We start from the raw sequence: 27,816 nt of genomic DNA on the forward strand, positions 1-27,816 counted from the left end.
TCAAAGTAGTTGTTTTTTAATTAAAAGAAAAACTTTACAAATTAAAGTGCAGTGGCAGTTAAAGTGCAAGTCTATACATCAAAATGGATAATGGTCACCAAACCAACCAAACTGTCAAAACCATATAATTCTTTTACATGAGAATGTGTCCTAAACTGTCAAATAAGAGAACAAGTACTGAATTGAGCTGTACGGCAGCTGCTATAAAAATGTGTTTTAAGTTTTTTAAACATAGCCCTGCTCTGTTAATTTTGAGGAGCATTTCAATTCAATTCAATAAAACATTATTGATCCTGAAGGTTGACCCCGAAGGAAATTGGGTTAAGGCTGCCGACCTTTGCCAGCGCCATCTTACCCTTCTGACCATACATACATTACACAAACATCACATGGGGAAGACAGGTCAGAGAGGTATAACAATGGAAAATGCACCACATGAGGAAAGATAAGGAGAAAAAAATAACTCTCCCCAGACTGAGCTCCAACAGGGAGATCAGTTTGAGAACAGAAAAAAACACCTCTGCACATAGCACATGTTATTCTTTTGCCTGCAGTGTGAACATATGTGGGTTAAGTAAGAAGTAGCCGCTTCTGTCTTCTGTCTAATTTAACTATTTTTTTTAAATAAATTATTATTATTAACAAACAGGAAAAATGTAAGTAAACACATTTTCTTTTGACAATTTACCAATCCAGTAAAAAAAAAATGTAAGTTGCGTGGACAACAACGTGCCCAATAACAGCTTATGTCTTAACTTAATGTGATTAACTTGAGCACAGCCTTTTTGCTAAAATAAATGTACAAGTTTCATTTAACGTACCTCTACATGCTTGCGCAGGTTTGATGTGGAATTTTTAAAAGCTGCTAACTCGGTCTCTCTGGGCAAACACAGCTTACACTGCATAATAAAGCTGTTGCCTTTCTTGCACTTGAAGCCGAAATGGTCCCTTAAATACGGCCAGGGGTTCACATCCGTTTCTTCGAGTTCAGGGTCAGCAGAATTCAACGGGGTTTCTTTTTTCGCTGGATCCGTACCACCGATATCAGACTCCATCTTTATCGTGACCCAACGCCAATTTGTTCTACTACCCATCATTACCTGCAGTATTTCTGAAGCGCAATGTTGGGGTTTTTTTGTTTGTTTGTTCTTTTAATTTACTCAGTAAGAGGTGTGATTGAAAATGTAGCAAAGTACAATACTTTCTAAAAAATATACTTAAGTAAAAGTAAAATTACCGACTTGAAAAATGACTTTAAAAAGTACAAATACACAAAAAATACTACTCAGTTACAGTAACGCAAGTAAATGTAATTCGTTACTTTCCACCTTTGCTTTTAAGCATATAAAATATATTAAATTTCATTCATTATACATTACAGGGTGACATGAAAAGTTTTTTGCTGTATAATAATGTCTACAAACATACAGTTTGTAAAAATATAAATACAGAGATATTTCATGGTGGGCAATTATTATTATCCTTTAAAAAAAATAGTACAGTCACTCTAAAAACTTTCATACCATAATTCTTTACAGGACTGTTTCAGAATCACTCTACATCTACTCAGGTACTTCACTATATTCAACCTCAACCATTTTATTTGAGTATCCTTTTTCCACATTGTGCATTAAATTTAACTTGAAAGCAAATGACTGTATAGCAGACACTTACTACTATAAGTGTCTGTTATACAGGATAGTATTTCACAACCCTTCATAGTGTGGCCTCTAAAAACACTGTCTTCAGGTGGTCTTCAGGTGCTTGTGTTAAATATAAGTACAGTTTAATTTGAACAATTTTATTTACTTTTTGGGTCCAGAAAAAGAGAATAAACAATTTCAGATTTACTTTTCAGATCTCTTCAGTTCATTTCATATTCCCATTGCGAAAGTCCCACATAGCAGACAGGTCTGGCCCGGATCTGGTGTCAAGCCGGCACTGCTGGCTGACCTCTGGAATGGTAAGTGGTGTCATCCAGATATGGGCCAGCCCTGGCGTAGATGGCACTGTTTATGTGATAGCATGCCACATCTGGCCCGATTGTGGTTTGGTTTATGTGGCCCAGGCTCATAGAAAACAGGTCTGGCCCAGATCCGGCATCAAGCTGGCACTTCTGACTGACTGGTGTCATGGCAGGGTATATGTCAACCAGATGTGGGCCAGGTCTGGCAATGATGGCACTATTTATGTTCCTATTTTCCTATTTTAGTTAGAAGACCCAAATGCTATGTTGCAACACTATACTGCTATGGTAGCCAACTTTATCCAAAACCTAGTGAGGGTTTACTCATGTTTACCACTGGGTGGCTGTATCTCAGGTGGTAGAGCAGGTGACTAACTGATCAGAAGGTTAGTGGTTTGATCCCTGGCTCCTCCAGTCTGCTTGTCAAGAGTTTTAATGTGTATAATGTGGTTAGGAAGCATTCAGTTTGGAGAAAGTGTGTGATTGGCTGAATGTGGCATGTCGTATAGAGCACTTTGAGTAATCTCTGATAGTAGAAAAGCACTATATAAGAATCAGTCCATTCGCTGTCCGAACAGAGTTTCGTCATGTTACTTTTGCACTATTATGTTCTGGCACATGTTGTTATTACATGGCTTGATTAAGGTACACATTAGGCTGACATCTGGGGCCAGAGCTGAAATTGTTCTGGGCCAGCACTGCCCTTGTGTTGGCCCATGTGTGGGCCACCTCTGGCAAACCAGATCTGGGCCACCAAAGGGCCGTCATTCTTTGCGGTATGTGGGCCATTTGTAAGCACACTGTGTGGGCCAGATCCGGGCCATACCGATTTTGCTATGTCAGGTCCTGCCCACCAGGTAGGAAGTTCTATTGTAAGGAAATGGGCGAGCAGGGGAGGGATTTCAGACCTTCTTTGAAGATTAGATAGAGATCTACAAATATGAACCTTTGTTTTTATCCTGGACCATCTTCCGGTTCTTCAGTATTTACCTTGCTATATTTACTCTTGAAAAATCCAGCCTAGAAGTGCAAGGAAAAACATAAAATTCAAGTAACTGTGCATAAAAATTATGTTAATGAAAAGAAAATTTAATTATTTGTCCACGTTCTCTAATAGCTTTTCTTATGAAAAAATTAATTGAAAAAGTGTGATCATCATCTCACCTTATACAGGACAACTGTGAGTAAAATCAGAAAAATCAACCCTCCCAGACATCCTCCAATGATCTCTTTGATAAAATCTGGCTCAGGGTACACTTCTACCTCTGCCTCAATCTGAAAGATGAAGTGACAGTTTGTAAATAAAATGGAAACTGTTATTATTATTATTATTATTATTATTATTATATCAAGATAACATTATATACTATATATATTACAAGTGCTCACCTTGTGAACAGGAGAATTGTAGTCAGACCCTGTTGAAAAGTAGACGTACTTGCTTTGGTCGTACTTCAGACTGACTTGGCTGGTCAAGAGGAATTTAGCAGATTGAAGTCCAATCTAAGAAAAAATCAAGAGGGATGAGCTGAATTTGAAAATGAAAATATATATATATTGGAAAATATATATATATGAGTTAGTAGTACCAAGTAAGGAAGAAGTGTGACGTGAAAAAAAAAACCCTAATGTAGCACTTAACATAAACGTCCCATCAGTTACCTGCTCTATCCACTGTGAAGTGAGGTTTCCAGAGATTTCATACGTCCTCTTCTCCTGCCTTTCCATAGATGCCAGGCACTCAAACACTCTACACATGGCCACAGAGCAGTCCTGTGGATCATTTAAAGAAGACTAAATGCAACAAAAGTTGATCCATTGTAATGTTAAATCTACAATGTTTAGACTAATACTTACCACTACTTTATTTTTTTGGATCTGAAGAACAAAGTCTTTAACATGTGGTTCTTCATAACTTCCTTTCTTACAGTCTGCAATCTATAATACATTTGATTTATGGTCCCAATGTTACCACATGCATGTATTACACTGCTAAGCATGAGCCATTTTTGTAGTCAATACCTAAAACAACATACAATACTGTGTACAAGCCTTGAGCCACCATCATTTCTCTATGTTTTGCAGGGAAAATGGAAAATAGTTGCAACAATTTACTGAAAAATGCAAACATACATCGATATATAGTAAATAAGACACAGTGTGTAGACTTTGGCTTGAAAGTCAATATTGGTATGACCTCCTCCTTTAATATTCAACACAGCAAAACCTTTAGAAAGCCTAAAGAACTATTATTCAAGACCACTTACATTTATCTTTGATAGCAAAATATAAAGAAATGAAGGGTGACTTAAGACTTTTGCACACTACTGCATATATATTACCTGTAGGTTGTTCGGATGCACCCAAATGTCTTTTCCCCCAAGCTTCACTGGAACCTTGATCCACACAGTGAAATTATGAAGTGCTCTGATATCATTTGTTAGCTAAACAAGAAAAGAAAACAAGAGCTAAGCATAATAGTTGGATCTAAATCATAGAATTACCTTTACAAAATACAGATATATACACATGTCATGTTCTACCGTGATTGATTGCTGGACTGGTTTCTGCAAATCATTCTTCCCAAATGTGAAATTGTTATAGCTGGGGGAGCTAAACAGACATATTTTAAAGATTGATTAAATACCATGTATTAGAATAGTTGTCACTTTCTATTTTTTTGTTTCCTTTTCTGTTACAAAGAGAACAACACATACCCTTTAATTGTCATAAAAATGCTGTATTTTACATCAATCAATTTCTTTTTGTAGAGTTCACTTGTAGGTGCATGCTCCTGATTTCCACTGAAAGAGAGAGGTGAACATATTTATACTGTATCTGTGGGTCTACTGCTTAAATGAAAAGTACATGTACCAGAGAAACAGTACCTGGTGGCATTTGCAGTGACAAATATCTTCCTCTCAAATTGACTATTGGTGTCAATCCCATAGCAGACAATGAAGGAAGCCTTAATGGAATGAGAGAGATGAGTGACTTCTCTTTGTCCTTAAGTTGTGCAAAAGTCAGAAAAAACAAATTGATAAAAGATTTTTTGTACAAATAAAATTAAAAAACAAACCTTAGTTTGGCTCTTGAAAATGGGCTTGTCAATAGTACAGTCTGTCCTTCCTCGTGATAAACCATCTTCACTGTCCAAGGAGTTGCACTCAATTCTTCCCTTTTATTAGGAAAAAAAGATTCTAGATGCTTTGGAAGAGCAGCAGATCAGTCATGAACTGATACAGACTTGATCCTGATGCCTTACCTGCTGACTCGTGAACTTCCTGTAGGAGAGTCCAGCTGGGTACGTGAGAATAACACGGCTGTTGTAGGAGTTTTCTCCTCTGTTCTCTACTGTGACTGTGACATTCAAAAGCTCATCAATGCCCACTTTAACCTCTGAGGATCTGTGGAGTATGAAGCCAGATGAGAATAAAAGGAGAGGAAAACAAGACGACAGCTGAGCTAAAAGCACAAAATGCTAAATTTATGGTAGTTTTCAATTGAATGTTAAAATGGTAACAACTTACAGATCCTAAGGGATGTAGTATATTAACTTATTGCATTAACATGTTAGCATCTACTGATTAGCCATCCACTCACTTTCTACTGCTATCACAGCTAACATTGGGCAAGGGCCAGCAGTATACCCTGGACAGATTGCCAGTCTGACACAGGGTAGGACAATGCTTAAAACTCGGCATTAGGAGGCAATATGGTGTTTATCAAATTGTACAATATTTCAGCTTATGACCTAGTAAAATTGGAAATAAAATATATAAAACGGGTTCAAATAGAGAAAAGTTAATTTTTATCTACATTGGGAGGTCTCTTAGCAGATAATCTCTGCCATCATGAGTAATTCTCTGATCAATTGTATTTCATTATATTGCAGTCTTTTAAATAGCTATGCTTTATTGTGCACCACAACATGATGAAATAGCATAAAAACTCAACCTGACATTTGTACAGTCATCCCACTAACAGGGGAAAGACAGACTGCACTGAGTATTGGTTATTTAATCGTCGTAGCAAGCAGAAAAATGATTTTACACATGGAGTCTCCAGGCAAATAGACATGCAAGAGTATTAGGGCCACATTACAAAAAATATATATTATTCATTATTAAAAAATTAAGTCTAAATTTCGAGAAACAGTTGAAATACTATTTGGGGAAAAAACAGTTTAAATGTGCAGATAACAGTTGTTGCTACAGATGCTATACCCTCTACAAGATGCCTTGAGTAGATGAATTAGTGAACCATCGATATCTTTACATCTGTCCATTACCTGCCTTTTCATTTTTTACTAATCCACTCTTCCTCTTGGTTCAAGGACTTTTGGACTTCTTTGTGCCTCTTTGTTTCATCGTTTGTTTCTTGTTCTTAGTTTCCTATTCATTTAGTCTGTTTCCTTTTGTGTTCTGTTTGGCATAGTGTTGCTTCTGTATGTCCTCCCCAATTAGGTGAGTGATGTCTTCATGTTGTGTATCTGCCGGTTTCTCTAGTGATGTCTATGCATGTCTGTTTGTTTGCTCTCTCGCCCTCTTTCCTCCCTCGCTTTCTCTCTCCTCCCTACAGTAGCCATGGCAGTTTGTCTTGAAACAACAATTGTAATCTCCACATTTCGAATTTTCTCAAAATAATAAATAACATTTTTTCTTCTGTGTCCCTCATACGCCATCGTAAACAGATTTATTATTTGTGTTAGTGTTTTTCTCTTCTTTTTATTTTTGTTTCTTTATTTCTCTTTCCAGCTTTGTTGTGACTTATTAATCATAAGGAAGGAGAATTTTGACAGAGTGGCTATAAATTTTATTCAAATGCTTCAGTAGAATAGTGTTTTTATGCTTCATGTACAAGCAATTAAAAGTAGCACATTTCCAGGCACACAAGTTGTCAAATTCTGGGGTTTTTTGTGAATTTGAGTTTAATCATAAATATGTCTGAGTTAGATTTTCAGCGGATGTTTTAATACTTATATTTTTCATTTTGGATTATTTTTTTGGTTTTATTTTGGTGTCCAGTCTTGGTTTTATTATTCTTGGAATGCTTTTAAGTTTTGTGACATAATTGTCTTTTGGGTTTTGGCTCTAGGTATTTTGCCTCCCCAGTGTTTCCCTGAGTGTGATTTTTTTCTTCTTTCTGTATTTCCCATTCCCTTGTGTTTTGGGATTTGGTCTTTTCTTAGGAATGTGTTATAATTTTTAACTTAGCTATTAGCATTAAATTAGGCTTTTTGTTGATCGTGTCTGCTTCCTGTGTTCTACATGCTGGGTCCTTTCAAATCCATGAGCCACACGGTCGCCTGACTGTGACACAAGTAAAGCTTAACTTTAGTAACTGGGCCTCACCTGGTGAAGTTGAAATCCACCTTCAGGTTATCATTGCAATTCTTGTCAGTGCCACAGTTGATCTCAAAATTTAACTGTGGAAGAAAGCATGGTGTATTTACATTATACATTTCACTCATTATAATTTCATTTTATTGTAATTATACCTCTGTACACCACTAAAGTCAGTGTTAAATCAAACAATGTGTGACTGAAGTGCAGATATTTAGCTTTAATTCAAAGGGTTGAACAAATGTCTGCATTAATGGTTCAGAAATAACAGATCATTTTTGTACAGTTTCAGAGGCTGAAGAGTAAATGTAATACCTATGGACCTTACTATGTATTACTATGTATTCCACAGCAACAATGAATGTATTTTCTTTTATAAGTTAGGTGAGTAGTGTTAGCTGGTTATGTCACCAAGCTAAGCAACTGCATGCTTATTGCTGTGAAATGGACTAACATTAACCAAAACTTTCTGTACTGAAGATAAAATTCTTTCTAACGATATTCTTGGTCCACTTTGTGGAGATACAGAAATTCTTTTATTGCTGCCATATAATCTGCATCATTATAATTGCATTAATAACATTCTTTACAGCATTATTTCATGTAATAATATTTCTCACAGTATTGATACTGCATTACAGCTGTTTATTGAAGATGTCCATTTGAGGATCCTTCCATTATGTTAACTTTTATTACAAGTACGGTTAGAAGTATTTTATACACATTGCATATCTGTGCTTATTTTGAGTTGATGTTCGGTTCATTAAGGGTCTTAAGCTTCACTGGCGTGACTGTCCAGGTGATACATGCTGAGGGAAACTAGAACATAGAAGGATGATTGCATGCATGCTTACAATACATATAACACATATAATCTAGGAATGTGCCAGGCCTGAGGCCTTAACTCATTTGGTGTCTTAATATATTTTATTCTACTTGGTAACAGACGATCAGAGTCAATAATTAGCCTCAGAGACCCTGAGGGCTTGAAGTTTATTACCTTGTATGGAAGGTGTTATAGAAAAGAGAAGTTCTATGTCTGCTTATAGCTATTAAAGATGTACGATAAACTGTGACTAATGTCTGGAACCTATTTTAATCTGTCATTGACGCCATGGGGGGGCGTGTACCCCACTGGTTTATAAGTATCCACAAGATGTATTTTGGTCAGAAGACATATGTTGATGTTTTCTCCGGACTGTTAATAAACTCATCGTTTGATTGCACTTTTCTGGGGCCTCCATGGTTTGTGACACTGCTCTACATTGATTGATTTCGCGACAACTTGTTCCTCTGTAGGTGCAAGGACTCTAGTTAGAAAGGCTTGAATATTTTTAATTCAGTGTTTTCAGTTAGTGTTTGTCACTACTCTTTGAAGACCTGACAAATGCACAGGTTCTTCTCAATGCCAGACTTACATAAAAAGTAAAGGCAAAAGTATTAACTGTACACTTATAGTGCACATTGCTTACGGGATAATTAGTTGCTGTTGGAGCATGCGGGGAAAGACTTGGTGTGAGATTTTCCTCAGAAGGCAAACCATAAAAACTGAATTTAATCTCATTAGAAAGAGGACTGAGAGCATCTTCTGGACAGGCCTGCAAGAAGAGAGCAATGTCAGTGTTGCAGGACTACAAGACTAAAATTAAAATATTTTCTTTACTGACTTAAACATCTGTTGGTTCATTTGATAATTGTGATGTTATTAATAGAATTTACCTCAATAAAAAATGTTACATTTAAACACGTTTTCCCCAAGGTGACATTAATTGATCCAGACTGCTCTTGTTCTTTCACACTGAAGTGAGCTCGTTTTTTTGAAGGTTTGCGAGTGGTATCCAATGTTAACATATAATCAATCCTTGCTTGAGCTGGAATAGATCAGAGTTTGACTTAAATGTTACAAATGCACATGCATACATAAAGTAAACTGATGAATGGTTTAGTGATTTAGAAACAGATAAGAATAATAAACCTGCATGTAGCTCTTTCGTAGACACTCTGCTCATGGTAAAGCAGACTGTAACTTTGTTCTCCAATGGTTTTGAGCAGTCTACATTCTGAGTAGAGATTTGGTCTGGGCTGAATGACACCTCAGACTTTACCTCTACAATGGGTCTTGATCTGGAAATGGACATAATAGGGAAAGGAGATGATGAACTAGACATGTGAATGACTATTACCTTTGTAATTACTACTAAGCTGACAGCTAATCTTCATTGTAGATGTTCTGATCAAGACTTCACAACTGTGTGCACTTTTCTTTGATTTACTCGCACTGCACATTTTATAAACCACTATGTCTACTTATTTCTATCAATATCTCTGCTACTAAAAGTTTGGGGTCAGTGAGAGATGTTAATTTTCTAAGTAAAGAACATTTTCTCTTATTATATGGCATCAACCAGATATGTTTTAAATGAAATTTAATGATTTAAGGAAGCATTCATTATAAATCTGTAATGCTTTCTAAAGAAGTATCTACAATCACCACCAAGTTTGTTACTGACACCTTGGTAGTACTTGGATGGACCCTCCTTTGCTTTAATTCTTAGTTGCATAAATTCAATAAGGTGTTGTAGACCTGTTCAACCACATCCCAAAGGTGCTATTGGACTGAGATCTGCTGACTGTGGATACCATTGTTGTTAGAGACCAGACTCATCAGAGTGTTTTTCCAATCTTCTGTTGTCCATTTTTGGTGAGTCCTATGCCCTTATGCATACCTTGGGAGTAACAAGTGGTTATGTGAGCTACTGCTGATTTTCTGTCTGTTCAATTTAGCTCGGCTAAACTCTATGTGTAGCTGCATGTGTGCATCACCCTTTTTTCTTTGCAAAAAAATGCATTTTTTCCTGTATGTTCCTGTACATTTTGAAGTAAACTGTGTTCTGCAAACAGAATTTCTAATTACATTAATGTGCCTTTTTTATAATTAGAAAATTTTACATTTACACTAAGTTTTTAGCAGTATTCTATTCATTACAATTGAACCTTCACAAAAAGTACCAGTGACAACAGTAACACATGGCTGGACTATCTTTGACTTACCTCAGCAAGACAACTTTACCCTTTGAACCCACCGCTAAGTCAAGCAGTCCATCACCACTCTGGTCAAAAGACGACTGACTGATTGTCACTCCAAAGAACTTCAGTCCTGACTGGACCTCAGAGCCAGTAATTCTCTGTGTGAATGAACATATTTTAAATAATAAAGCTGCAGGTTGTATAGATGCACTTTTACATCACAGATAAGTTTAATAATCATTGTGAGTACTTTGATGCTGTGTACCTGTGAGTAAGTAGGACTGATTCTTTCGCCTCCTTCACTGTGGAAAATGTAGATGCTGCCTTCACCATTATTCTCCAAAGGTGCTCCAACTGCCAAATCCCTGAATCCATCTGAGTTTAGATCAGGCAGCACAGCAAGAGAAGAGCCGAACCTTCCTTTGACAGCTGCATGTCCTCTTAGTACTAATGGATCATCAAAATTACACTCCACAAACTGAAAGCAGGAGAGTGAATATTATATGATCATTAGGGAAGTTGACAAATAAAATAATTAATTTAATTGAAGTGGATAAAACTTTGATTTACCAAACCAGTTAGTCTGCAAACATAAACTCTTCCCTCTCTATCAGGCTCCATGTACATTGGGGCTGATATGAAGATTAGCTCAGTGATGTCATCATTATTTATGTCCATGGTACACACCTCTGCCCCGAAATATGCACCAGTCTGATACTGTGTAAGCAAAAAAATATACATTTTTATTTGAAAAAATAATTTATATATAATTTAGATGAGATGAGATAGCCTTTATTTGTCAGTTGCAGGTCTTTTGCCCACAACCGAGATGACAGACCTTGCCGATCGTACATACAATACACAAACATCACATTGGGGAGACAGGTCAGGCTAGGTAGCGAGGAAAAAGAAACATCGAAATGTGTAACACAAAAGGATAATACAGGAATGCACAGGTATCAACACACCATAACACAATAAACACAGACAAGCAACATGGGAAAGTGTTCCAGTGTGTACATCTGATCTGGGACCGCTGCAATCTTTTGACTGCGCCTCCAGCTGACCCGATGTCCACATCAGAGGGGAGGTAAGCGTTGGAGGTGGTGTTGGATAGGGAGGGTGATGTGTCAGTGAGTGCTTATCAGTATCAGTATATGTATGTGTGTGCATGTCCATAGTTCAGCTGAGACAGTTTCCTTCGCCCTGCCAGGCTAAGTAAACAGTCTTCCAGCCAACCCAGGTGGCCTTGCATGGAATGGGAAGGAACAGACTCAACACAGTCGTTATCAGGGAGTTTTTGTTCGGCTCCAGCATTGAGCCCACAGCTGGCGCCGAAGGGGTAGCCGCATTATGATGGTAATTTTTCTTTTTACAAGGTCATTCAGATCTGTCTTGCTGTAAATTCATACCTGTGATGCCAACGGCTCAATCGTTTGGTTTTCAAAGTTGTCTCTGTTAACAGAGACCACAACTCCTCTGTGTTTATATCTTGGAGCACCAAGAACTGTCAGAGAACCACTTTGGGTTCTAGCAATTGCCATGGAGTAACCTAGAATTTGGTAATCAAAAAAGGAAAGACAACTTATTTCTCCTTTTAAATTTTTTTCATGTGCAAACTGATCCACTTGTTTGTGTAAAAGAATTACAGCAGAGCTGTGTATATACATGATCACATGCGTTTGAGTTAGACTGTTAAAGCTGTAATATTCTTACCAAGATAGCTGTCAGGCTCAAAAGACACATCCTCATATGTTTTCACCTTCTGGCCTCCTGTTGTGTATTGCACGTAGCCTCCCCTCCACTGGTTTGCACCAACAATAGACATCTGAATTCCCTACAGTGTACACAGAAAATACATTTAATATACAATAATTTTTTTTATTTAAAATCTGGACTGTGTTCAATTATCTGGTTGCCTTCAAGTTACAAAAGGTGGCACATGTGAATCTCTCTTTCTCATCAGACTAGACTGTCTGATGAGTTTCATGTAGTTTTAATTACCTCAGGTGCATAAACTGTACTAAATCCCTCTTGAGACATTTCCATTTTCAGTGACTCTCCACTGCTTTCTGTGACAGAAAAAGAAACAAGACAAAATTTTAATTATTCTTAAAGTAAAGAATTCAAATGACTTTTTGTTGTTTATTATAAATGTGCTGAGTATTTATTGCTCTTTTCATAAAGCAACAAGCTGTTTAACTTAAAATGAGACAAAATTTGTAACATGCAATAAAAAGAATACAATGTGACAGGAATTTTAACAAAGCTTTAATGTTGAATGTATATTTGTACCTTCAATGGGAAAAATTTTGTCCTGTAGATTCTGTCTTATTTCTTCAAGTGCGCTGAATTCCTTCACTTCAAACACATGTTTTTCTGAGGGAGATGATGCAATGCTGTGCAGTTCTTGTTTTGCCTCAGGTTTATCAAATGCATCCCCGACCTGGAGATTGGAAAAACTATGATTAAGTTTTCATACTATTCAAGATCATTTGCTGACTTTGGTAAAATACAGTCCTTAAATCTCACCTGATTTAAAATGAAATCTACACACAGATATTATACTCTCTAACACTGAAAAGAACTCAAATCAACAATAACAGTTATTTCTTGTTGACTGAATGGCAAAACTAATTCACAGCATGTCTGACAAGTGACAGCATCATCAATCAATACGAAACTCAATATTCTACAAGTTTAAATAACTGAAGTGCTTACCCCAATAACAAATCGAGCAATCGATTTATTTTTTGCTTGCTCTACTGCACCTTCCAGGTTCTCACGGTCATTAGATGCTCCGTCAGTAATTACAATCAAGACCTTCTTCACGTTTGGTCTGGAGCCTTGCTGTGGGCTGAAAACTTGTTCCCTATCAAATATAAAAAAAAGAATAAAATGTAATTTCAACACAAAGTATTTTTAAAAGTGCACCTTGTGGTCATACATATTTCAGTGACATTCATATTTTTCATAATTTTTCCAAAATACAGATATTTTTGTACTTTGCAGATGCAGCATTAGATCTGCAAGTATTTCAAATTGGCCTTGGTTTGTGCCATCTTGTCCACTTTGTAGAACATAATACTGAACATGCACAGTAGTTACTGTGGTCAGATTCACTGAAAAATGCAATGCTTCAGTAATATCTTTGCATCACTTACACAACTTCTTTGATGGCCTTAGCCGTGAAAGTCTTTCCCATGTGTTGCTGAATTCTATTGATTTTATCTTCCATTTCAGTTAAGTTAAATTTTTGAAAGTTAAAATGAATCTGTGGTGCACTAGAGAACTGGGAAACAGAAAACTGAAAGAAAGAAAAAATATGTGAAACATGTGTTAGATTATATTTTATGGTGTTAAATGCAAACAAAGATGTAATCTATGTCATGATTTGCTGTTATTTAAGTAGCAGAGGGACAACAGTGTCTCACCTGTGTGTCACTTGAGAGAAATGATACAATTAGATCTCTCACAAACTTCTTCATTGTTCGAAAATCAGGATCAGATACGCTGCCTGAACCATCCAACAGAAAGGCAAGGTCGGCTTGTGTTTCACAGTCTGTCAAAGAAATGGATTCAAAATTAGATTTAGTTTTATGGGGTGATTTTTATATTTTTTCACTCATATAAAAAGCAAAGCAAAAGAATTTTGCACCTCGGTAAAGGCATTATGAATAACACAAAGACAATCTATGTAGTATGCATTTGCTAGTTAATCACTAAAGTACGTATGTTTGTCTATTTAGTGGCATAGCTCAGTCGCTGTTGTCTATGTTAGTTTAACAAGAGAGACAAGAAGATTAAGGGATTAAATGAGTTTGGTCCAAAAATGCTTATCAGGGTTTTACAAAAGTTAATGTATAGGATCTCCAACCACAATTATTCTTAGTCTTATTGTTTACATTTATTTTTATTTCTTTAAGAAAATACAGAAAAGCTTAAATTATTTGAAATCCCAGAAGGTTGATTGTGCTCATGTGGATACAGTGTTTACAGTGGGTTTCATCACTCATCCAAGTGTCTTTCTCAGTCTCAGGTGACTACAGGATTTTCCAACCTTCTAAACATCCAGATGAACAGAATCGACTCTGTCACTTAGAAGCAAGACAAAACATCTCAGTTTCTTACACAAACGTCTTGTGAGTTAAAAATGTTTGTATAACATGACTCAAAACAATTAGTACAGACTACTAGACCTGTTCAATCAAGAAATAACTTACAGTAAGTAGAACCTGCATGACAAACTGAAGCATGCTAAAGATCTCAAAAAGCATCATGCCACGATCTAGAGAAACTCAAGAAGAGATGTGAAATATATCTTTGACATTTGTAAGTCATTTCTAAGTTTTCTGGACTCAAGCAAACCATGGTGAGAGCCATTATCTACAAATGGAAAAACTAAGAACAACTAAGAACAGGTGAACCTTCTCAGGAGTGGCCAGCCTACCAAAATTACTCCAAGAGCACATCGGCAATTCATCAAGAAGGTCACAGCCATACCCAGACCAGCATCTAAAGAACTGCAGGCCTCACTTGTCCCAGTTAAGGTCAGAGTTCACGATTCAACAATAGAAAAGAGACTGGGTAAAAATGGCATACAAATAGAGAGTTTGAGGAGAAAAATCACCAAAAAAGCACAAAGACTCGTCTCACATTTGCCAAAAAATATCTTGGAGATTCTGGGGAAATATTCTGTAGACTGAAACAAAACCTGAACTTTTTTAATTGTTTGAGTCCAGTTAAATCTGGAGAAAAACCAACACAGCATTTCATTAAAAAAGCATCACACCAACAATCAAACATGGTGATTGCAGTGTGTCTACGGCTGATTTTGCTGCTTCCTAATGATTTGGCGTAATTGATGGATCTATGAATTATGTTCTCGACCAGAAAATCCAAAATGATCATGTCAAAAGCTCAAGCACATTTGCGTCATGCAACAGAAGAATGATCTAAAACATGAATCATCTAAAACATGATCTAAAACAACCAGCAAGTTGAACTCAAGTTGAGAGAATAAAGGTTTTGAAGTTGCCTAGTCAAAGTCTGGACCTAACGCAGATTAACATGACATTAAAAAGGGCATTCACAGTCTAAAACCCACCGGCGGGCTGAATTAAAACACTTCTCAAAAAAAAAGTGTGCTGTGGAGGTATAGTAAAGACAAAACAGAAGCCCTAACTTTCCACTCCGATTTTATTCATCACAACACATTAACTGAACACGTCGCGCCACACAACTCGACAAAACCTGTCCTCCCTACTTGGGTGTGAGTGGAGCCCTCTAGTGGGCCGCCACAGGGCCAAAATTTCTCCACAGCCACGTGACACACTCATTGACATTTTTTCCTTAATAAATGGAATCATCATTTAAAATCTTTTTTTTCTCAAAAACATTATTCATTGTAGGTACATTTTCACAAACTCTGTTTACTATTACCGTCAAGAGAAGATGGTATCGGTGGTCCAAATGAATTAGAACTGTCAATCTGAAAGCACACACCGTTGTACATGGTGATACTTTTGCAGTGCTTTGGGATGGATGGACAACACACCTAAAAACAGACAAAGACAAGTTCTGATTAGGCTGATTATTTCCTGTCCCTGTTTCCTTTATTCCATATAAAAATCAATCAGATCTGAAAAAAATAAATTCCCACATAAATCTTCAGTATCAGCTAATGTTTTTGTTTTTTTAAAAGAATTTCTGATTCTGCTCTCTTTCAGGAACATGCGTGTGAATATGTGACGGGTTAAACCTGTGGGAACTCTGGAGGTGTGGTACTCAATCCAGGCTACAGAGCTCACTCAAAATACAAACCTCACTTCTATTCCTTTGTCATCTTTCTACATTCAGAGAGACCTGCTTTTCCTCTTTATCTACACCACACTGAACATTATCTGTACCAGTAAATCGTAGAAGGTCTGGGTCTTATGTAGCACTTTTCTTATACAACCTCACTCATTCACACCCACTCAAACAAATGATTTTTTTCTATCCTTTTCCCATGTAAGTGCTTTCTATCTGACATTTACATGCATGTATACTCTGACAGATGCATCAGAGTGCAGCTTGGGGTTAGTATCTTGCCCGAGTATGTGTGGCATGCATTCTGGTGCAGATGGGACCACAGTCACCCAGTAACATTAAGCTAATATGTAAGATGTGTTGTTGTTGTTTTTAAATTAGCTGATTCTGTGGAGAACCACTGGGAGGTTCAGTGATTTTTCACAATGCAATTTTTAACACAAGACATTTTACATACATAAGACAGTTGAGTTGGATCATCAGTGATTTTAAAAAGTACTTAACATAAGGTCTGGAGCTAGCAACTCACCACAGTGTTTTCTCCAGAGGGATCACTTGCCATTGACATACCAAGGGACACATTAGCTGTCAAATCTGGGGCTGTATTTAAAGAATGCAATATTTGTTAAAACACAAAAAACTCCTTGATAATGGAAGAAAAAGTGAAGCCGAAGACTACAAAGCACCTCAATTAATACACTTCCCTTTTTACATGATCAATTTACACGGCACATTTACAACAGAAAGGAATGCAACACAGAATTCACTTTCACTATAACTTCATTTCATAGCTGTAAAAATTTAAAAAGTAAGTTGATCTCAGTTTTGAAGGCTCAATACAAAGATATCAAACCAGGTTTCTGTGCCAGGGTCTGAGCAGAATTTTTGCAAAGGTAAAATAGTTGCTGTTGAGGTTTTAAGACATTTACAAATTAATGGTTACCTACCTTCTAGTTTTATATCTTGACATTTTGGAGGAGAAGTGGTGCAGCTATATATTCCCCCATTCTCGTGTTCAAGTGGGGCACTGACGATCAAACTGTGGAGATAAATCCAGACCACAATGTAAGTCTAGAGAGCAAACTGTGGTTAAATACACTACATATCTTTTCTGTTAAGAAATATTGCATGTTTGTTCATTTATTACTAACCTATTATGATGTTTGCTAGAAGAAAATTAGTAATAAATAGCAATATTCTTAAAAAGCAAATAGTCCAATTGCAAGGATAGATTTAACAAACATGTATGTGTGTGTACGTGTGATACACACACTTTATCAATGTGTCTTGTAAATGGCCTGTATTTATATAGCACTTTACTAGTCCCTAAGGACCCCAAAGCGCTTTACATATCCAGTCATCCACCCATTCACGCACACATTCACACACTGGTGATGGCAAGCTACATTGTAGCCACAGCCACCCTGGGGCGCACTGACAGAGGCGAGGCTGCCGGACACTAGCGCCACCGGGCCCTCTGACCACCACCAGTAGGCAACGGGTGAAGTGTCTTGCCCAAGGACACAACGACCGAGACTGTCCAAGCCGGGGCTCGAACCGGCAACCTTCCGATTACAAGGCGAACTCCCAACTCTTGAGCCACGATCGCCCTTGTGACTTACTCTGATTTTCTTTGAATCACCTTGTACCCAAAACCAGGAGCAGAGCTACTCAGGGTCTTCCAAGCCCCAGGATCAATATTGAAAGAAAGTGCAGGATTTAACACTGAGAATTAAAGAAGCAAAAAAAAAAACATTTGTTTTACTATAAACAACTTTAATCTATTACTTATATAGTAATAGAGGTACTCTAATGTGATTATAGCACCTCTGTTGAATACCACATACAGAAAATTGTATAGAGTCTGTGTTTCTCTTTATTTTTGTTGGAGTGTAGCAGTTTGAACTGAGGTCTGCCTCAGTGGGTGATCTTTTATTACAACTAGAGAGCAGATAAGCTAGATATTTTTAAATTCTAAGAACTCAGAGCAATTATTGTCTTGTAAAACACACCCAAGACTTCAATTTGGAGTCAATTTTATGTCTTAAATTCCATATATACAGTCAAAAGTTTGGACACATCTTATTTAATAGTTTTTCTTTATTTTTAGTACTTTCAACATTGTAAAGACATACTAAAGACATCAAATATATAAATGATATATTGAATTATATAGCAAAGAAAAAAATATAAATAACTCTAAATATGTATTATATTTTACATTCCTGAAAGCAGCCACCCTTTGCTTTGCTGACAGCGCTGCAAACCCTTGGCCTTCCCTTAATGAGCTTCATAATGTGGTCAGCTGAAATGGTTTTCACTTCACAGCTGTGCCTTGTCAGGTTTCATTTGGGTAAATTCTTGCCTGCTTGATGAGATTGGGACCATCAGTCAGTGTGTTGTGCAGGAGTCAGGTTGATACACAGCTGACAGTCGTATTTGACAACTGCTAGAATTTATATTATGGCAACAACCAATCAGCTAAGTAAAGAGAATTGACAGTCCATCATTACTTCAAGAACTGAAGACAGTTGGACTGCTGAGTCTTGTCCTGTGGAGGTGGTCACAAGCGCATGGCACAACATAGAAGAGCCACCTCCACAGGACAAGACTCAGCAGTCCATCTGCATCTTAAGGATAAAGGACACTCTTTCCAGGATGCCAATGTTCACATTTTGGACAGAGAGGACAGATGGTTTGAAAGAGGAGTGAAAGAAGCCACCTATGTCCACTGTGAGCGACCATCTTTGAACAGAGGCGGGGGTTTACGACACCAACTCTCTGCCATCTATAATCCAGTTTTGAGTTCCCTCCCCAGACGCCTTAACGCCCACTCACATCCTGGGCCATCTGACCTCAGGAATTCACATGATAAGGTGGGGCCAGGTTTCACAATGAGCTCACCCGAAACCCTGGCTGATTGGGACCCACACCCAGTTTCACACCTTGGCTCAGGCGATTAGAGGATCATCAGGGGGTCCTTTTGTCCCTCTGTGGGGGGTTACTCCCACTAGGTTTATATCTGGGACTCCCCACCATTTGACGTTAGAACTGAAGAAGCTTCTCGGATGAGAGGTGAAACGTCTTCAAGCAACTTAAAGAAGTCCAGACGCTTTTCTTTGCAAGCTCCTTTGACTACAATGACATGGATGACTGAGAACCTTCACAGACATGTTCAGAGGAGTGTGAGAATCAGGCCTTTATGGTCAAATATCTGCTAAGAAACCACGACTAAGGAAAAGAAACAAGGAGAAGAGATTTTTTGAGCCAAGAAAGACTAGGATTGGACATTGGACCAGTGGAAAGCTGTGCTTTGGTCTGATGAGTCCAAATTTGAGAACTTTGGTTCCACCTGCTGAGTCTTTGGTGAGTGTAAACGGATGGTCTCTACATGCATGGCTTCCACTGTGAAACAGGGGGTGTGATGGTATGGGAGAGGCTTTGCTGGTGACACTGTTGGGGATTCATTCAAAATTTAAGGCACACTAAACCAGCATGGCTACCAAAGCATTCTGTAGCGACATGCCATCCTATTCAGTTTGCATTTAGTTGGACCATCATTTGTTTGTAAACAGGACAATGACCCCAAACACACCTCCAGCTTTGTAAGGGCTATTTGACCAAGAAAGAGATTGATGGAGTGCCGTGCCAGATGGCCTGTCCTCCACAGTCACCTGACCTAAACCCAGTTGAGATGGTTTGGAATGAGATGGACCGCAGAGTGAAGGCAAAAGGGCCAACAAGTGTGCAGCATCTCTGGGAACTCCTCCAAGAATGTTGGAAAACCATTTCAGGTGACGACCTCATGAAGCTCATCAAGAGAATGCCAAGAGTGTGCAAAGCAGTAATCAAAGTAAAGGGTGGCGATTTTTGAAGAATCTAAACTATAAAACATGTTTTTGATTCCATATGTGCTCATTTATAATTTTGATGCCTTCAATGAGAATCTAATGTAAATAGTGATGAATATAAAGAAGAAACATTAAATGGTTTCATAACCCCCTGAAAAGTAAATTTATTAAAACATTTTATTACAATGCCATGTCCTCAAGTTTTTTTCTTGTCAACACAGTGTTAGTTAAATTATTCATCACAGGATCAAAAAGTACAATGTGACACTGGAAACAGGCCTCAAATATGTGATGATTGCATTAGCATAGAATTATTTGTGATTTAGCATTTACATATTTATTATGGATTAATAATCAAGAATTAAATTTTGCAAAATTATTTATGAAAGGGTTTTTTCACTCAGTGCATGCTAGAGGTGAAATGCAATAAAAATATTGTACTCATTAAGCTATTTTTACTCTCTGAAACTAACTGGGCTGATCACACGTCTCAGTAAGTTTGATTCACAGAGAAAAAAAAAAGGAAATGAGCACAACAGACATACTGCTCCATAATATTTTACTTAAAATGAAGGCATAACTAGACAATGAAAGATAAAAGGCACAAACTGCCTTACCTGACAAGAATATTGTAGCACTAATTAGCCAGTTCATTGTGTTACTCCCATGGAAAATCATTTTAACTGTGATATTTGGTTTTATTTTTAATTTTCACTGCTGAGCAAGGTGCCACTTCTGCTGAAAGCATGTAAGAAGGAGCCAAAAAGCAGAAATAATCAGGTGACTGATCAAAGCCGAGGCATCTTTAGAGGAACTCGATGAAGGAGGAGTTTCAATAGCGGCAGCGCTGTGTTATATAAGAGAGATTATGGTGGTGGGTGGCCAACTAATTTAGTTTAAGCTCTAATTTTCTTAAACAATAGTATAACAGTAAAGTTTATTGACATGTGGACAACCAGATGAAATTATTTTAAATATAATTAAAATGTTAACATTTAAATAAAACCATCTGCCTCATTAGCAGGTCTAAGATAAATTTTTTGCTGAAAATTTGAGGTCAGTCCAATCAAATTCTTTTTGTTTATCACATTAAATTGTAAATAAGAAAAGGGAATGATGAGCATCTAACATTATGACTATTACTTTCCCTGTAGTTGACTAGCAAGTTGAATTTGCTTCTTCAGATTTCTACTTAACACATCTATTCCTGTTGCATTGTTCAGCCCACAAGCCCTCCTGTCAGGAAGTTGGCCTCTTTTACGGTAAGTGTGTGCCACTAAAAAAGTGTAGCGTGCACTACAAAACCCAAAGTCTGAAACTGTGAGAACATCCGAGTTGCAAAATTTTATGTCTTTTCATGTCTGTTTTGTGCTTTCCCATGAGCTGAGTGAGAGACACAGAAACAGATGCAAAGTGCAATGTGCCCCGAAAATATGAACCTGCAACCTTTCCCTAGCTTGGCGGTTGACCTCTTCCTGCAGAGCACAGACGATCAAGAAAGGTCGAGAAAAGGTCAAGGATCAGTGTGCTGTGTTGCTGAGTCTGGTTTGGATTTCTAAGGGCAGGTTGGTAATGTTGCAACATGCTCAACCCTCTCTCACTCTCACTCTGTTTCTGTGTGTCTGTGTGCACGCAGACACACACATTTAGTGCATTCTACATATACCCCCAAATTTATCTTCCTTCACATACTATTTCAAATGACCTCCAGATATTAGATGTTCTTCTTTGGTGAGGCAGCATATTTTACAATAACTGCAGCTAAATAAAATGTTTAATATAAGACAGAATGTAAAGGATGTGCTTGGAAGATGCATAATTTCGTTTAAGGAGAGTGTAAGAAACACTTACATAGTAGGCCATTCTTCCCTGCACATTTCTGGATAATATCGTCTACTCAACCCCTTCTATGTGGACTTCACCTAAACCCTAACTGCCTGTTATTCCATCGCATTTTGTGCCGTTCACTGAAACACTCTTTGCCCTTTGAGTGGCTGCTTGCTAGCACGTTACTCCAGCCCCAGTCCTGCTGAATGTCACAAGCCATCTCTGGTTGCATCCTGTTCTTTTTATAGTTGGGCAGCTGAAATGTGAGGGGTCACAATGGGAGGATAAATACAAGGGCCAGCAGGCTTGCAGGGGTGTCGCAGACGAAGGCCGGATCTTCTCCCTTCTTCTCTCTTCTCTCAGCTCTCCTCGCAACCTCAAAGGTAAAAGATTGAATTCATGCCCATTTGAAGTGGATTTGTTGGTTAGCTATTGAATGTTATGTTATAAAGCCTTGGCATAATGAGAGGCTTATGACCTGTATACCAGAGATAAAATAAAAACAGTGTTATGCATCTTCTTGTAGCTTTCACAACTGTGTGGTTAACATGACTCGAACTATATCAGTGTAACCCGCAGGTTCATGTCTGTTGGTTAAATGCAAGTGTGCGTCTTTTTTTTTTTTTGTTACTTCAACGTCAATGAACCAGATGCTAGACAGATGAAAATATCTCATCACTTTCTATAGTATAACAACATTAAATAATGATTGTGATGAACTGTGAGAACGATTCTCCCTTGATATTAAACAAAGCTGATCATTTTTGGTAAACTTCAGTCACCTACCTTTATCTGATGCAAAGTTTCCATTGAATCGTTGGTCAGTGGTGACTCAATAGTCTGACTAATTTCTTGCTTTACTAGATAAATTCATCTAGACTGCCTTCTGCAATGTGGCATGCCTCATCAACAGCCGGGTGGAACGCTGCACATTTTCTTTTATGCAGCCCATTCATGCTACATGAGCTACAGTGCACTCACTGCCTCATGCAAGCAGTATACTGGGTACACTGGGTATATTTAGTCTAACGTATTGATAGTGGCAACAGGGTGACAGTTGGAGGAGGTATGCGATAGAGGCCAGTCAAGAGGAATGGTGAGGGAAGGGGGGCTGTGGAGGGGAATGGAAAGGTCAGGGATAAGAGGCTAGAAAATGGAATAGGTCACGGACGTGCACACGATTTTTTAAGGGTGGTCAGATGCATGGAGGGTGGGGCATGTGATGGTGGTGGAGGGGGATTTGTGGTAGTTCTCTGACACTGGATCCTCTGTGAGGCTACATATTGTGCCTGGGGAATAGTGTGAAACCAGCGCACAAGCTGCTGCAGCAGTTAAAGCTTAAACAGCTGCTGTCGCATGTAGGACACAAGCTGGTCTGGGTTGTTTTAGCAAAAGATAGTCTGACAGGAAAACATAAAACCATGAGCCAGACGTTTTTGGGTTTTTTTACCACTTCCTTCACACAATCAACCCGATGTTCTGTGCTCCTTTCATCTAGCAGTTTCCCACACATATACCCTGAAACTGTTACACTCAAAAGCAGATTTGCAGTGCAGTATAACCTTTCGCCTTGGCGCACTGTAAAAATGTATAACCCCTGTGTCATGTTCATTATTAATTTCTCAAATTTTTGTCTTCCCTCTATTTATATCAAGAGTCAGGATGCCTCACGCATACCCTTTCCTCACTCCTGAGCAAAAGAAGGAGCTCAATGATATTGCTCTGAAGATTGTGGCTCCAGGCAAAGGAATCCTTGCCGCAGATGAGTCAACTGGTAAGAAAATGAACCTATATACTAACAATCAGTTCTTTGGGACAGTCAACTCAACAGTTGCCAAAAACTATGGCTTAAAGGATTGCAGTTAGGCTACAGTTGAAACTGGTTTCACTGTGTGTGTTTTCTCAGACCTGAACTGAAACATTTCTGCAAACGTGCAGACAGACTGTGGCTTCCAACACCTAATAATATACTATGTTTTTATAGTCAATCTGATTTTATCTGTTTCTATAACCTCCAGGCAGTGTGGCCAAGCGCTTCCAGAGCATCAATGCTGAGAACACTGAGGAGAACAGGAGGCTGTACCGCCAGCTCCTCTTCACTGCTGACGACCGCATCACTCCCTGTATTGGTGGCGTTATCCTCTTCCACGAGACCATGTACCAGAAGGCCGACAATGGCAAGCCTTTCCCTCAATACCTCAAAGAAAGAGGCATGGTGGTGGGTATCAAGGTCGACAAAGGTGTTGTCCCCCTGGCAGGAACCAATGGCGAGACAACCACCCAAGGTGAGCACAGAAAAGATCCAGACATCATCCGTATTACATAATTATCTTTTAATATCTTTATCTAACGTATTGTGTATGTTTGTCCTTCCTAACAGGTCTCGATGGGCTTTATGAGCGTTGCGCCCAGTACAAGAAGGATGGTGCTGACTTCGCCAAGTGGCGTTGTGTTCTGAAGATCACCCCCACCACGCCCTCAAGACTGGCTATCATAGAGAATGCCAATGTCCTGGCTCGCTATGCCAGCATCTGCCAGATGGTAAGACACAACAGACAGATAACCCAGTTTAACTGAATTTTACAAGATCTATTATTGGGTCTATTTAAAGAAAAAAACATTAAAATATTTTTGCTGTTTTTGCTTGTGCATTTGATATGATCATGCCACACGCATACTTCCTGCATGGGTAAAAACACACAATGAGGAAACCTCATAATGTGCCAACAAGCTCAAAAAACTTTTCTCCAAATTAATGCTATGTCATAGTATTATCAAGGCAGCATAACATTAAATTTTTAAAGTCTTCACTTTTGGATTTCAGGTCTTGTCTTCTTAATATGAGCTCCTATTTTACCCTGTCTTTGTGTCCTTGCCTTTCCTAGCACGGTATTGTCCCCATTGTTGAGCCTGAGATTCTTCCTGATGGTGACCATGACCTGAAGCGTTGTCAGTACGTCACTGAGAAGGTCCTGGCTGCCGTCTACAAGGCCCTGTCCGACCACCACGTCTACCTGGAGGGTACCCTGCTCAAACCCAACATGGTTACCGCTGGACACTCTTGCTCTCACAAGTACACCAACCAGGAGATTGCCATGGCAACTGTTACTGCCCTGCGCCGCACCGTTCCCCCTGCAGTTCCTGGTAAGAAAGTACATCACACGCTTGCTGATATGCACACTTTTACACTTTTTTAGACATAATCTTTTATGACTAATCTGCATTAGATCTGCAATCTGGGTTGCTAAACTCTACCTGCTTTGCAGGTATTACCTTCCTGTCTGGTGGTCAGAGTGAGGAGGAGGCCTCTGTCAACCTGAACGCCATGAACCAGTGCCCCCTGCGCAAGCCCTGGGCACTCACCTTCTCATATGGCCGTGCACTGCAGGCCTCTGCCCTGAAAGCCTGGGGTGGGAAGAAGGAGAATGGAAAGGCATGCCAAGAAGAGTTTGTAAAGAGAGCTCTGGTATGTCTGAATATGAACTGTGTAACTAAAATATAAAGCTATATGAAAGAGTTGTATTATTATTATTAACATCAAACTCATGCTCTAGAGTCCTCTTGTGCATTAAATAATATCATATTTTCTATCTTACAGGCTAACAGCCAGGCCAGTGTGGGCAAATATGTTTCCTCTGGAACCAGCACTGCTGGTGGAGAGTCACTGTTTGTGGCTAATCATGCTTATTAAGCATAACCACCCTTTTTCCACCCCTACCCCTCCATTATTACATCATCACGGAAAAGGACACGTCCCTTAAGGCACCACCTATGAAATTCACACTCTACTATTAAACGCTACAACAGAAACAGCAGCACTTTTACATCTCAGTAGGAAGCAAAAGAGAAAGAAAGAAAAAAGCTTTGAGTGGTTGCTGCAGCTAGAAGACTAAAACACGTTCTTCCTCCATTCCCTTGGCTTTTATTTTTAAACACCTTTTTTCAGGTGAAGATTCCCACACTGTTTTTACACAACTTGTACTATTTTCCTTGGTCTGCTTCCAGTAAGTTCAGTATATGATTTATACTGTTACCATGGAATAAAGTATTTACCGTAGCGTGATGCTTTCCTTCCTTTTTCTGGTTTTACTTTGTGTTTTACTTCTCACTGCTCAACATTTAAGTTCCCATTAAACGAACACTGTCAGTTGCCATAATAATTGCACTTCAAGCAGAAGTAGCCTTACGCGGTTTACTGATCTAGCTTTATTTTTATTAGCAAATGAAGTTTGCTGATGGGACTGTAAGGTAGCAAATTACCAAACAGAAGTAAAATATGTCCTTGTTACTGTTATTCTAAAACCTCTGTTCTAACTGTTTCGGATCCCCAGAGGATTGATTCTTTGTTACAAGTTGAACTGTTTGCACATAAAAAGTAGAAACATTAAGAAAAACAGTCAACGCAGAAACCTTCCCCTTATAGTCAGGGAATTCAGTAGTACTTTGAAAAAGTACATAATAACCAACTTCAACTGCAGGAGATGGAATAAATCCTAAATAACAAATAAATAAAATAATACATTTTATACTGGGGCTTTGGAGGCCCAATTTAATCCTCAGCTGTCTTCTGACTGGCTGCCCCTCATATATAAAAGGCTTGAACAGGAGTTTGTCTTTGTAGGTTTTCACTAATCCAGGTCATGATAGTCCAAGGAGCTTTGATAGAAACCTACTGGACTCCTTTGGGTCCATGAAGAGGTTTCACCTCTCATCAAAGAATCTTTTTCAGTTCTGAAACCAAATGGTGGAGAGTCCCAGCTATTTAAACATTAATGGGGGTTGTCATAGAGCAGCTGCTCAAATAAGTTCTATCATTAATTAATGTTTGAATTTTAAACATGATCAAATTGTCTGTATTATCTGGCTATGTACTTTTGTATTAGAAATTCTTCAGTAATTTTAAAACAACTGATCATCTGCAGAGCAATGGTTTATTTGAAGATTTTCAGTCAGGTTTCAGAGCTCGTCACAGTAAAGAAGCAGCTTTAGTGCAGGTTACAAACATCTTGGAGTTGTTGATCCCAAATGTTCCAGCACGAGTACTGACGGGGACTACAAAGAGACATCATCTTTCTCCTATACTGGCTTCCCTTCATTGGCTCCCTGTTAAATCCTGAATTGAATTTAAAATCCTGCTCCTCACATCTTATCTTCATGACCTTTAAAAGTAGAATGGGAGGCAGAGCCTTCAGACCCCCTCTCTGCTTTTAAGATTAGGCTTAAAACATTCCTTTTTGATAAAAGCACATACTTATGGTTGGATAAGGTGATCCTGAATCCTCCCTTAGTTATGCTGCAACAGGCTGCTGCGGGATTCCCATGAGTGTTTCTTCTTCAGTCACCTTTTTCAATCACTATGTTTTATACACCTCTCTAAATTTAATTATAAGTTATTATTAAACTCTGGCTCTCTTCCACAGCATGTCTTTGTCCTGTCCTCCTCTCATCTCCCTACCCGTCACCCCTCACTCAGCCTGGTTCTCCTGGAGGTTTATTCCTGATAAAGGAAGTTTTTTTATTCCCACTGTCGCCAAGGCGCTGGCTCATAGGGAGTCAGTATGATTGTTGGGGTTTACTATGTTTTCTTTGTAGTATTGCAGGGTCTTTACCTTACAACATAAAGTGCCACGAGGCAATTGTTGTTGTGATTTGGCACTATGAGTATCTGATGAGTATCTAATAATGTAACAGGACATACATCAAACATAACAGGAGATAAGCCACTTTAACGATCCTTGATACATCCAGGTTTATTTAAGAAGCCTGAGTTTAAAATATTGTTTTCTTGATCTAAAATTTCCATTTTCTCTGATTAGATTGGAGCATGGCGTAACAGGAAGAGCTACATGTCAAATTTAAAGGTGTCAGCCGTTCTCTTGGACAAAGAAAATGTCATTGGGTGCATCAGTTGCAGTTTCAGATCAAGCCTTTGACCATAAAGTACGGTTTCAAAGAGCATAACTGGTGACAGCTCACAAGCCCGAGACAG

At 38.4% G+C, this 27,816-nt stretch overlaps 2 protein-coding genes across 5 annotated transcripts; one reads left to right on the forward strand and one right to left on the reverse strand.

The window, feature by feature from the left end:
- LOC146568412 (integrin alpha-M-like) lies at positions 1-22,224 on the reverse strand. Of its 4 annotated transcripts, XM_085284444.1 has the most exons (30): positions 20,618-22,224; positions 17,772-17,874; positions 17,097-17,188; positions 16,679-16,749; positions 15,781-15,895; positions 13,773-13,900; positions 13,503-13,645; positions 13,060-13,210; positions 12,634-12,784; positions 12,343-12,410; positions 12,055-12,175; positions 11,751-11,890; positions 10,909-11,055; positions 10,604-10,816; positions 10,363-10,496; positions 9,287-9,435; positions 9,031-9,182; positions 8,784-8,909; positions 7,321-7,394; positions 5,232-5,373; positions 5,046-5,144; positions 4,855-4,934; positions 4,684-4,770; positions 4,510-4,579; positions 4,309-4,410; positions 3,824-3,904; positions 3,629-3,739; positions 3,356-3,469; positions 3,131-3,241; positions 1-2,986 (listed from the first exon to the last, which is right to left on the reverse strand). In XM_085284444.1, exons 1-30 carry the CDS (start codon positions 20,676-20,678, stop codon positions 2,921-2,923), a joined length of 3,402 nt encoding a protein of 1,133 aa, XP_085140570.1. In that variant the 5' UTR covers positions 20,679-22,224; the 3' UTR covers positions 1-2,920. The 4 variants fall into 4 exon arrangements, with proteins under 4 accessions (XP_085140570.1, XP_085140571.1, XP_085140573.1 ...); XM_085284445.1 differs by lacking the exon at positions 17,772-17,874 and having other exon boundaries at positions 21,852-22,224; XM_085284447.1 differs by lacking the exon at positions 17,772-17,874.
- Positions 22,060-25,885, forward strand: aldoab (aldolase a, fructose-bisphosphate, b). Its single transcript, XM_085284452.1, has 7 exons — positions 22,060-22,210; positions 23,483-23,601; positions 23,846-24,112; positions 24,208-24,368; positions 24,713-24,971; positions 25,094-25,293; positions 25,426-25,885. Exons 2-7 carry the CDS (start codon positions 23,490-23,492, stop codon positions 25,516-25,518), a joined length of 1,092 nt encoding a protein of 363 aa, XP_085140578.1. The 5' UTR covers positions 22,060-22,210; positions 23,483-23,489; the 3' UTR covers positions 25,519-25,885.
- Positions 25,886-27,816: the final 1,931 nt, after the last annotated feature.

The sequence above is a fragment of the Mchenga conophoros genome, linkage group LG8, assembly GCF_057382185.1.
Source record: "Mchenga conophoros isolate Kocher_MC1m ecotype Shallow Benthic linkage group LG8, M_conophoros_male_GT1.1, whole genome shotgun sequence".
NCBI lineage: Eukaryota > Metazoa > Chordata > Actinopteri > Cichliformes > Cichlidae > Mchenga > Mchenga conophoros.